Raw genomic sequence first — 12704 nt, forward strand, 5'->3', positions numbered from 1 at the left:
TAGTTCCTCATTTTTATCACAGTTTTTTCATTAGGTATGTTTGTAAATATTTAAATTCTACATTTTATTGTAATAAATATTTTTATATCATATAGTTTTAATTTATTTTATTACAGTTACTGTGTTTTGTAATGGAAAAATGGATATTATTTTTTTTTAATTCTATGCAAATTTAGTTTTCACCGGCAATCTCTACTTCTATGGCGGATTATTCCCTTCAATAATATTTAAAAAAATGCAAATAAAGGTTGTCTAACACACCGTCAAGTTTTTGTTTGAATTTATTTAATAATTTCTTATGGCTTATACATTTTAGAAAAATTGAATTTTCTCCATTGTTGTAAAAATGCAATTACTGTGTTTTGTCATGGGACAGCCGAGATATTGCTGGAGTAAATCATTGATTGCAGAAGTATATTACTTGTACTTTGAATTGCACCTCAACACACCATAATGTTCAGATCTGATCCTCAGCTATCACTGGCTATTTGTAGATTCTAAAAGGGAACGAGATTTGGATCAAAGGGAGTAGTTGCAACAACTTAAGATGCAGATGAAGCCTCAGTGAAGCTATGCAGTCACAACTCTGAAACAAATATCAACAATCCTGCCTATTTAAGGGAAAACATCGCGATGCAATGTTTCCACCTTTTGAGACGCAAAACAGCGACACAGAATAATTGAAATAAAAATAATAAACAATATTTGAAATCCAAGACTTTTCGTTAAGAAACTGCTTTCTGGCTGCATCCTGTATTTCCGGGTTTTACAATATATACGCACAAGAGACAACGAATGTAGAAGAAAGCAAATAAAGGACACATTGGCCACGTATTTACCTCCTTTTCGTCTAGGAAAAGGACCGAAAGACAGTTTCAGGTACTCAAATCTGAGTAAAGATGAAAAAGATAAAGGCAGTTTTTGTTTCTATTTGATTCAGAGTTGGACCACCATCTCCATATAGCTATTTCAGCATCTATGCATCCTCAGTGAAGCTATGCAGTCACAACTCTGAATCAAATAGAAACAAAAACTGCCTTTCTCATCTTTACTCAGATTTGAGTACCTGAAACTGTCTTTCGGTCCTTTTCCTAGACGAAAAGAAGGTAAATACGTGGCCAAAGTGTCCTTTATTTGCTTTCTTCTACATTCGTCGTCTCTTGTGCTTATATATTGTAAAAGCCGGAGATACAGGATGCAGCCAGAAAGCAGTTTCTTAACGAAAAGTCTTGGATTTAAAATATTGTTTATTATTTTTATTTCAATTATTCTAATTGTATAAAAGTAGCAAACTTTGTACCTTAAGATACATTTTTCTAGAAAGATGGCATCAAATTGTTAGATAATCGTTGTTTATTACCCTAGCAGGAAACTATGTTAATGAATAATAAGCGGCAATTTTGTCTACAAGTTGTTGGTTTATTAGTTAGATAACGTATGACGTTTTCTAACATTCTGCTCTGCAGTTTGATCACATTTCTGCCTCAGACAGAAGGTAGTTATCGTTCTAAATTTTCTTTCATTTTATACTCCTATCTTGATTCATTTAGCATAAAAATAATAATGAACAATCAGACAACGAAACAAATAAAACACCAAAAAAAACTTAACAATAAAAAAGTTTACTCAAAATTTTATTACAAAATGATACACTGTAACTAAGTCTTAAAATTGTAGGTACTGTCTTGTGAAATAATCAAAACCACCATGGACTAATACAAACTTATAAATAAATCATCTAGAAAAATAATAACACAATTATTTATTTTGATACTCCCACTAACGCTGGTCTCAGAACTCGATCATGTAATTTGTATCCTATTTTTGACACTATCACTACTGTGTTTGGATCTTTACCTGGCACCTCCTGCAAAAGAAATATACTCATTTAATATACTGTCTTAGTTCAATATTAATTGCAGAAAATAGACTGTACACTAGAATACAAATCTGTATAGAGTAGAGTAAAGTAAATTTTTATTCCATCAATTTTTGTACATAATTAAGCAAATAACGTCAGTCATCATCACATTTCACATTATTATTACAGATAAAAAAAATATATTAACTTTACAAATTAAAAAATATTAAAATAGACACAGTACAACCTTACACACATGCAATAAACAAAGTCACATCAAGACAAGGTAATGGCAATATACTCATCAAGGTGAAGAATATTTTTATTTTTTTTATTTATTTATTTCGACGGTAGAACCATTTACAAACGAATTAAAAAAAATAGTAAAAGTAAAAATCATGTACAAAAAACATCAAAAATCAACGAATAAAAGACAATTAAACAATAAAATTTGTAAAATAACACAGTATATGCAATTACAGAAGATGAAAAATATCACATATTTAAATCAATAAACTCTGAAGCTGCCTTTTGAAGACATTAATGCTTTGACAGAATGGATCAAGTAGCATGTCATTGCATAAGCTGAGCATTCTCGACAAGGGAAATGACGAGCATACTCAGTCATATGAAAAGGAATATAAAAGAGTGCAGTGTGTCGAGTTCTATGTATTGTGTTTAAGTACAGCTTATCCAATAACGAGGGACAATTAATAGCATTGTTTAGAATTTTAAATAGAAATAACATATCCGCTCTCAACCTGAGGTTCTTCAGTGTAGCAACATTAAATTGACACATTATTCCAGAATAATCTATGACGAAATTTTCAGTATTTCTTATATTAGTATGTGCTTTATAAGCTAAGGATCTTAGAAACTTCCGCTGAACGCTCTCCAATCCATCAATGTAAACTTGATGAAATGGAGACCAAACAACAGAGCAGTATTCAAGTCCTGAGCGCACTAGAAAGCAGTAGAGTAATTTGAATACAGTAGGTGAGAGATCATGACTGTTGCGATAAATAAAACCAATATTGCGAAATCCTGTTTTCTTAATTTTAAGATAATGGCTTCTAAATGTCAATACACAATCCAATAATACACCCAAATCTTTAATTTCAGTAACTGAATCCAAGAGTACATCATTAAGAACATATCTATTAGCTGTTAGATTATTTATACGACCAAATGAAATACAAGAACATTTAGTCGGATTTAGGCTTAAACCGTTTTGTTTCGACCATAAACATATATTATTAACATCATCTTGCAGAAGATCTCTATCTGATATATCATGTATGAAACGAAATAACTTAAGATCATCAGCAAATAGTAGAAAGTGTGAGTTTTTGATAGCCTTACCAATATCGTTAATAAACAAGTTAAAGAGCAAGGGACCACAATGAGACCCTTGTGGGACACCAGAACAACAATGGAATTCTTTAGAAGCATAATTGTTGATACGAACTTGTTGTGTACGTCCCATCAAAAAGCTTTTAATCCAATTAACAATGGGTTAACCAAAGCCAGACGCATGAAGTTTATGAACCAACAGGTTATGATTAACCCTGTCAAATGCCTTTGAGAAATCAGTATAAATGCTGTCGACCTGAATCTTATTCTCAAATCCACCCAACAAGTATTGTTGGTAGTTGACAAGGTTTGTTACATTTGACTTTCCGTTAGAAAAACCATGTTGCTCATCAATAATTATGTTTTGGCAAGCCCAGGTAAGATTTATCGATACCAATTTATCTAGAAGTTTTGGGATTGCTGATTGAATAGTTATACCTCTATAATTATTTACACACTCACGATTGCCAGATTTATAGATAGGTGTAAGAAAACTATTTTTCCAATAATGTGGAAATATAGATGATGACAATGATAAATTGAAAATTTGTTGTAAAGGTTTACAAAGGGAAAACATACAGTTCTTAATAAGTGCTGCAGGTATACCATCAGGCCCTGAAGAATATGTAGTTTTTAAACTCCAATAAGCCAAGCACTCTGTCACTATATAGGGCTCACTGGTAACCCGGTGATGAATGTCAGATGGTAGATTATGTAACCTTTAACACACACATACAAAGGATTTCCCTCTGTTGAGAGAAATTTGTGAAGTGGGAAATTGAAATTAAGACTTCTTGTATTATATTCTTGATTTGAAAGCAGGTGATAAAACAAAGTAAAATTTATAAAGAGAAACATAATACATTCAAATATATAGATGCCTAAGAAAGTGAGTATATTGAGTGATTTGAATCAGCCTCTACAGGATTCTCCCGCCTCTAATCCTAAGACCACTTGGACTTAGGGATGGGAAAAACCTACCGGTTTAAACCTAAAACCGGTTTTTTTACTTCGCAATAACCGGTTTTACCGGTTGTTTTTTTGTCCCGGTTATAACCGGTTTTTTCTTTTTAAAGTAAAAACCGGTTATTAGGTTTTTGCGGTGATTAGGATTAGGTTAGGTATTATTTCGGATCCCAATCATAATTATTATTCTCAAGTAATTATTCCAAACAAAACTATAATTCAAATTTTATTTTATAAAATACAGAAGCAAACTAAAAGTGCAATCTCTCATCACCCAGAAACAATTATTAAGTTTTATTATAATATTTCCTTGAAAAGGTATTTGTAATCATAATATTTACATAAGAAGTGTGTGTGTGTGTGAGAGAGATCCTGGCATCAGACAAAATCTATTTGCCACAAAACATGTAAATTCTTAATTACATTAAATGATTTCATATTGTCTATTTCTAAACTATACCGCTATTTTTGAATTTCTGATAAAATTAATGATGGAATCTAGTACCGCTTTATCTGGGGAAGAAAGGAGAGCTGTAATATTTAGTGGCAATGGACACTCGTGATGAATTAGTTCTTGATACAGAATTGAAGAAGATTGAGAGTTCAGAGAACATTCTAGAAATATATGATTTAGATCACCAATGGATACATTGTCACAACTACAGACAGGAGAGTTAAGAAGTGTCTGGTTGAATTACATAAGAAGTGTCTGGTTGAATTAGATGCAAACATCATCTACTTTTCACACTTAACTCTTGACATTGAAAGTGGATGAATGACTTTTTCTGATTACCAAAAATAATGCTAATATCGAATTACTGATTACGAATACGAATCTCCAAGAATTTCGCTACGTTTTCAAAACGATATACTCATACAGGAAGTATTAAATGAGTTAAAATATACCTATTCTACAAATATACAAACGTGCTAAAATTTCGATTAGTACTAATTTTAATCATAATTGATATCGAGTCGAATGGAGTATCGCAAACTAAAGTGTATTGTAAATGTAACTTTGTAACCTATTGGATTAAAAAAACCGAAAACCGGTTTTTCCAAAAACCGGTTTTTTTTTGGCCGGTTATAACCGCCAGGTTAAACCGTAAGCAAAAAAAACCGGTATAACCGAAAACCGGTGTTTTGTCAAAAACCGCCATCCCTAACTTGGACTCACTTTTTTTGGACTATAAAGACAGATGAGTTATTCACCACAGAAGCCCAGAAGATTAGGTACTCCTTATTGCATTATAGAAAAAAAGTTTGCATAATATACTGATAGTAAGACCTGGTCTAGAGCTCTTTAATACCCTTAATGAGGAGGAGCCTCTATTTAATGTTGTCATATTTTGTATTTGTTCCCCCCAATTCAGGTTCTGGTCACTATGAAGACCAACGAATTTAACTGACCTATTGTGCGTCCCACCTTGACTTTACAGTACAGGTTCTTATGACCAACAGTGATACCAAATTTGATCAGAAACAGGTTTTAAGCAAACATACTTTTTTCTATAGTATAACTGTTAATAACTTAAGAATTAATATTATTGACATTTTGTGGCTGTCAGGGGTACTAAAACATTTTTTTTTTCGAAAAATACCTTTATGTAAACAAAATAAAAATATGTAATTTCGTATAAAACATTTATATAATAATGTATTTAAGCGCATAAATATGTTAAACCTTAATAAATACGTAGGTACATACAGAAATAATTAAAATACATTTAAACTATATATATATTTTAGCTTCTTTCTATAATCCCGTCTTGTTCACTTTCACTGCCAATGTCGTAGGGTGTAAACACATTAAAATGACATTAATTTCATCTTGGAAATCAGTCATTGAATAACAATAAACTGCAATTAGGATCCAAATTTTCCAAATAAGCAATGAGTTACTCAATATAATGTTATCAGTAATAATTTTAAGCTTATTTAATATTATTTGTTATAATTTAATTTAGGTGAACTGACCATCAACAATTATTATACTTTATTTATTCTCAACTGCAGGACCTGGTAGGACAATATAAAACTTTACTTAAACTTGACTGACAATCTATTTTATATTTTTCATGAGATTACTTCAGAACTGTCTATACTGTCAATATAACTTAACAACCATAGAAAAACATCCACTTTTAATGTTGAATATTCTAACATTCGTAACCAAAAAAAGTTATTACGCATATCGATTATAAAATTGCTGATTACTTTTCGAAAATGACTATCACTCACAAAAAAAAACAATGAAAATATTGTTTTACTTGACTGTACCGGGTTAGTTTTAATTTAACATTTTTAGGGACCTACAGTTTTAGGACCTTGGTAATGTCGGATTGAAAATTCTTCTGAAGAAAATTGGCATCGCCGCGCTAAAAACTCCCATAAGGATTGTATTGGCGTATGTTCGTGTACTGTAAAGTCAAGGTGGAACAGACAATAGTAGGTTCTGTATTTTGTGACAGAAAATTGACTGTGTCTAGGAACTGTTCTCGTGACTGATTGGTTCTTAAGATAAACAAAAACGGTCTTATCAGTATTAAGCAACAGCCTATTTCCACTGAACTCTCTTCAGCCTTGATTAGAGTTTGGCCAGCCACTGTGAGGAGTGTTTTTAATGGTTTTCCCAGAACAGAGCATGTGAGTCATCAGCAATTTTTACAAGGTTTGAAGAACCACTAACCACCTCATTTGGCAGGTCTTTTATATAGACCAAAAAGAGAAAAGGCCCCAAGACACTTTCCTGTGGTGTGCCTAGCTTTGAGCTGATCAATTCAGAGTAAACTTTATTCCCTCTTTCTCGAAGCATTTTGTGACCTATCGGTGAGAAATGATTTATCCCTTTCAGGGATGGTCCCTGTATTCCATAAAGATGTAATTTTTGTAATAAAAGAACATGATCTAGCCTGTTGAAAATCTTACATATGTATGTCTAAAAAGTACCTAATGACTTCATCTTAGTTATCAACCGCTAAATAAGTTGTTTGTAGTAAAAAAAAACTTAAAAAACAAAAACAACTTTCTACAAGGGCTAGGTTATTGGTCAAATATGGACATAGAAGTATAAATTGCTCTCACGTATAGTTTCCCTGTGATTGTAACTTGCTTCTACATACTACAAACTTGAGATATACAACCCACACACTTAAAACAGGGGATTTTGCAGGAAAAAACTGTTTTTTCAAACATGTTTATATAAGATACTATTGAGTATTTATCTAAAATTTAAAATATTAATTCCCTTTTCTTGTAATAATACTTACCTGTTGAAACAGAGCTTCGTGGAAATTGGGATTAAACTTTTCATCTATAGGATTCACTTTTTCAAGTCCATGCCTCTTAAAAACACTCATCAGCTGTGCTTCTGTCATCTTGAGACCTTCGTATAAACTTTTAAGGTGAGGATTGTTGCTGGTAACTTCTTCTTTAGGTACAGTCTCTGTAGCTTTGTTCAAAACATCTGCAACATCCAGTAGATCTTTACAAAAGCTTTGGATTCCATAAATTTTCGCATCTGCTATTTGTTTGGTCAATCGTGTTCTTAAGTTTTCACCTTCAGCTAACGCCCTTTTGTATTTATCCTGGAAACAAGAACAACAAATTTATTAGACATCGTTTAAATAGTTGAAGCATTTACGATTCACAAGACTTACAAATTAAAGGATTTTATCCATTTGTTGTACTCAAGAGAGGTACCTCTAGGAATTAAGACTAATCAAAACAATCGAAAATATATACCAGAACAACACAGTAAAAGTAGATGATGAACTTCTTCTTCTTCTATGGCGCTACAGCACAAATTGAGCCTTTGCCTCCTTTATTTTTTGCCTCCACCCTTGCTTGTCTGTGGCTGCTCTTCTCCATACACGGACTCCTAAAAGGGCTTGTGCGTCGCTGTTTACTGTGTCTTCCCAGCGCTTTCTTGGCTTTCCAACCAGTCTCTTTCCCTGCATTCTAGCATTCAGTGCTCTTTTTGGTAGCCTATCCTCTCCCATTCTTATCACATGTCTGGCCCATTGCAATCTTTGTATTCTAATGAAGTCTGGCAGGGGTGCTTCCTTATAAAGTTGATAAAGTTCATTGTTGTATCGACTTCTGAAGATTCCGTTTTCCCTCACAGGTCCTAGTATTCTCCTCAGTGCTTTTCTTTCGAATGTGTCGAGTTTCGTTTTTGGATGTTTCTTTCAGGACCCAGGCTTCACTGCCATAGAATGTTATTGGTTGAATTAAAGTTTTATAGATTCCCATCTTTGTATTTCGGTGGACACTTTTAGACCGACATATATGGGAGTGGGCAAAATAAGCTCTGTTTGCCTGAGTTTCTTCCGTATTTCTCTATCTTCTGATCAGTCGGCATATATTTCTACTCCCAGGTATGTAAACTTTCCAACTGTTTCAATGTCATCTTAATGTATAATGTTTTGTGGGAATATATTTCTTCTCGTCTAAGTCATTATTTTTGTTTTTTCTGTGTTAATTTCCAGACCTAGCATTTTTGTTTGTGTTTTTAACTCTGAGTATGTTTCCTGTGCTCCTGTTGATGTTCCACTCATAATAGAAGATGAACTAACTGACCCCAATTAACACTAACTCCCACGCCATCAGCAACTGCATCCCCACCCCCTCACTTGGTAGACAAAAATTGGCTGTCCTCTAAATTTTGCTACCCTGGGCAGCCGCCCGATTCACCAACCCCTGAGGCCAGCCTTGAGGCATGAGGTACATACTGAAATGAACAAGGATAAGTTTAATAATGGGTTGAACGGAGAACTTACTATGCCCGTAGGTGGTGCAAATGGCAGCTAAAGTGTTAAAGCTGCTGATAGGATAAGACAGGGAGATTCCGAGTCCTTTATTTTTCAACCTGATCATGGATGAAATAATAAAAAAAGTAAGAACTAAAAAAGGATACCAAATAGGAGAAAAACAACTAAAGAATAATCTGCTATGCAGACTATGCAATACTAAGCTCTCAAAGTGAAGATGATTTACAACATAATATGCTGTACCAATTCAATATAACTGCCAGAAAATTGAACATATTAATTTCCCGAAAATCTCGTACACCTTAGGGTAAAATTTATAATAGACTTATTTTCGATAAGTTTAGATCGATAAGAATTTCTATAAGATTTTCTATAAAATAGACTTATTTTCGAACTTGAACGCGGAAGAATGTGTGGATGCCTTGTATCATGTTATGTATGGTTGTATAAACCAGTATGTTCCTTCAATCACTATCAGGAATAGCACATTCTCTATATGGTTTGATGGCGAAATGAAGCATCTTGTCTCATTGAAAAAATCCTATCACGCCAGATTTAAAAAGACAGGTTGTTGTGATGATTATGACGATTTCTGTACTCTGAGAGCATTGTGTAAGCAGAGAAGTAGAGATTGTTATGCAGAGTTTGTTGAAAGTACTGAGGAGTTACTTAATGAAAATATAAAACCGTTTTGGAGGTTGGTTAATTCTAGGCGGAGTAATTTTGATATTCCTGGTTGCATGAAGTTGAATGATTCTGTCTATGGTGAGCCTCAGACAATTGTTGATGCTTTTGCCACCTTCTTCAGCACTGCCTATAATACTTTCACATCTTACACCGATGACTGGGTTAATCCATCTGATAGCAATCGCTGCCTTATTCACTCTTTTACTGTTAAAATAACTAAAGTTTTGGACTGCTTGGATAATCTTGATACTAGTAAAGGCCCTGGCCCTGATATGATATTGAACTTGTTTTTAAGGAATTGTTCATTTTCTTTGTGTAGACCATTATGGCTTATTTTTAACAGATCCCTGGCAGAGGGCCATTTTCCATCACAGTTTAAGAAAGCCTATGTGAAACCCATTCACAAATCTGGCGATAAGTCATTTGTTTGTAATTATCGTTCAAAAACAATTCTATCTGCCATTCCTAAATTTTTGAAGCCCTGGTAACTGATTTCTTGACGGATAATTTGAAAAACCAACTACATACTGCTCAACATGGTTTTCTGCCTGGCCGTTCTATTTTGACCAATCTTCTTCTTTACACGGATCATATTGTAAATGCTTTCGTGAACGGTTTACAGGTGGATTCCATTTATACTGATCTGTCCAAACCATTCGATAAGGTAGATCATTGCCTTTTATTGCATAAATTGGAATGTTTTGATGTGGGTGGTAAACTTCTTTGCTGGTTGAAAACTTACTTGTGGGACAGGTCTTTATGTGTCAAACTGAATGGTTTCACTTCTAATGAGTATTTTCCACTCTCAGGGGTCCCACTTGGGACCTTTATTGTTTGCAGTTTTTATTGATGATGCTATTAAATCATTGACTGACTGCGAAGTGTTGACATATGCAGATGACATAAAGTTGTTTTGTTCTTTTCGGGATTACTCTGATTGTGCTAGGCTACAGAAATCTCTCGACTTATTTGCGAATTGGTGTGATAATAATTAGTCATTAATCGTGACAAGTGTCAGGTTATCCAGTTTCATCAATCAGTGGAAATGGTAGATTTTGATTACAATTTGGATGGTTTTTTGATTGAGAGAGTCACTAGCGTCAAGGATCTTGGTGTCATTTTTCAGAGAGACTTATTCTTTAATTTGCATATTGATTTTATTTGTAATAAGGCTCTTAGGCAGCTAGGGTTTATTAAGAGGCATACAAGGGATTTTCATAACATTTCTTCGCTGAGAATTTTATACTGTTCTCTGGTCCGATCTCAACTTGAAAATTCCACTATAATCTGGTCTCCCTTTGTCCAATCCTCTGTTCAAAAGTTGGAGAGAGTGCAAAGACGGTTCTTTATGCACTGTGCCTTTAAATTACACAGACCTTATTCATATTCTGATATGATGAGATACTTAGAACTTGATCCTCTGTCTACTAGACGAGTTAATTTTGATCTCATCTTCATTTTTAAATTGATTAACGGAATTATACATTCACCTGAACTGCTTCAATTGGTTTGCTTCCACATTCCTTCCCATATCCTTCGTGAGAATACACTATTTCATATTCCTTTTCGTCGAACTAGTTATTCTGTGAATATAGGTCTGGTCAGACTTCTTGCTCATGCTAATCGGTTGCCTCATGATGCAGATTTTTTTAACTTGTCCTTAAGTGCCTTTAAATAATCTCTGAAGCGTTAAATTTAATTGTAATTCTATATACATATTTATTTTATGATTTTGTATTTTATTTAGTATTTGTTTGTAATTTTTATAAATGTTGCTTAATTGTATATTTTTTGTCAATGGGCTTGCCCCGTTTATTAACAATAAAAAAAATGAGTAATTGATTATGTATAATTTCCCGAAAAAAGACAAAATGCTTGGTTATCACAGCAAATTCGATAAGATGTAAATTAGAGCTGGAGGACCAGACATAATAGAACAAGTGATGGAGTTTACTAGGCATCACACTATTTATGTAGCTACAGAAAGCTCAAAACAGAAATGGAAGATCAAGTGAATAGAGCAAACGGAGCCACAGGTTGCCTAAATGAAACAATATGGAGAAATAAGAATATCAGAAAAGAAATGAAAGACAGGAATTACAAAACAGTCATCAGACCAATAATGATATACACAGCAAAAGCAGGACCTAACACAAAGAGGAAAAAAAGATTGATAGAAAGAGGAGAGATGAAACTCCTTCGAAAAATTAATGGTAAGACACTATGGGACAGAGCTACAAGCACAGATATGGTGATGCAAGGTGGAGAACATTAATAACGCGGTAAGAAACACAAAAGTAGAGTAGTAAGGACATCGCGAGACGGTTCCCCAATAGGAAGACGATCAGTGGAAAGACCACGAAAACGATGGCACGACAACTTGCTGGAGGCACATTGAAATAACAGACAAGAGTCATGTCTACACAAAACAAAAAAAGAAGAAAATACTTACCAATAACTCATCTTTCTGACTTGTAAGTTCTGTAAGTTGTTTGTTCAAATTTTCAATATCTGCACTACCTGGAGACTTCGTTTCTGTCTCGCTAGACGTTTGTGCTTCATTCTTAGCTTCAGAAGTAGTTGATTTTCGATGTGAAGAAAGAGTTACATTTCTGCAAATATACATTGCGCAATTATTACAAATAAACTCTACATAAAATACTGAAAATATTACCTGGAATTGAAAACAATAGAATCACTAATGGTTTGTCCACACTTTAGAAAATTTCTTATACTAATTAATGCCATTTTTGGAAATTTTGGAAACTCGTTCCCCAAATTTTGAGGTTATGTCTCGAAAGGCAATGACAATCAATTGACGTCAATCTTCTTCTAGTCCAAGTAAATGTGAAGTACATGTTTAATTAATGGAATAAAATTACCAGGTGTTATAATTTAAGAACGTGGACAGCTTATCTAATAATGTATTTTTAACGGAAAATAGTTTTATGTGTTTATGTATTGAAATTATGTCCTTTATGTTATAATGAACATAATTTATCCGTATATGACGGCTTTTGTAAAAAAGAAGATTTTGAATTGACATAAGAAAATAAGCATCAAAA

At 33.4% G+C, this 12704-nt stretch overlaps 1 protein-coding gene across 1 annotated transcript; it reads right to left on the reverse strand.

Annotated features, from left to right (window-relative positions):
* Positions 1 to 1601: 1601 nt before the first annotated feature.
* Positions 1602 to 12478, reverse strand: LOC114327800 (grpE protein homolog, mitochondrial). Its single transcript, XM_028276510.2, has 4 exons — positions 12314 to 12478; positions 12092 to 12251; positions 7450 to 7767; positions 1602 to 1867 (listed from the first exon to the last, which is right to left on the reverse strand). The coding sequence occupies exons 1-4, from the start codon at positions 12385 to 12387 to the stop codon at positions 1763 to 1765; spliced, it is 657 nt and encodes a 218-aa protein (XP_028132311.1). The 5' UTR covers positions 12388 to 12478; the 3' UTR covers positions 1602 to 1762.
* Positions 12479 to 12704: the final 226 nt, after the last annotated feature.

The sequence above is a fragment of the Diabrotica virgifera genome, chromosome 8 (genome assembly GCF_917563875.1).
Source record: "Diabrotica virgifera virgifera chromosome 8, PGI_DIABVI_V3a".
Lineage (NCBI taxonomy): Eukaryota > Metazoa > Arthropoda > Insecta > Coleoptera > Chrysomelidae > Diabrotica > Diabrotica virgifera.

What these genes read in the sequence shown, in the direction of transcription:
- LOC114327800 (XM_028276510.2), bottom strand. Translation starts at nt 12,387, where the DNA reads ATGGCATTAATTAGTATAAGAAATTTTCTAAAGTGTGGACAAACCATT. An exon ending in TCTATTGTTTTCAATTCCAG is followed by an intron (nt 12,252 to 12,313) that starts GTAATATTTTCA and finishes GTATATTTGCAG; the next exon opens with AAATGTAACTCTTTCTTCAC. An exon ending in ACGAAGCTCTGTTTCAACAG is followed by an intron (nt 1,868 to 7,449) that starts GTAAGTATTATT and finishes TTTCTTTTGCAG; the next exon opens with GAGGTGCCAGGTAAAGATCC.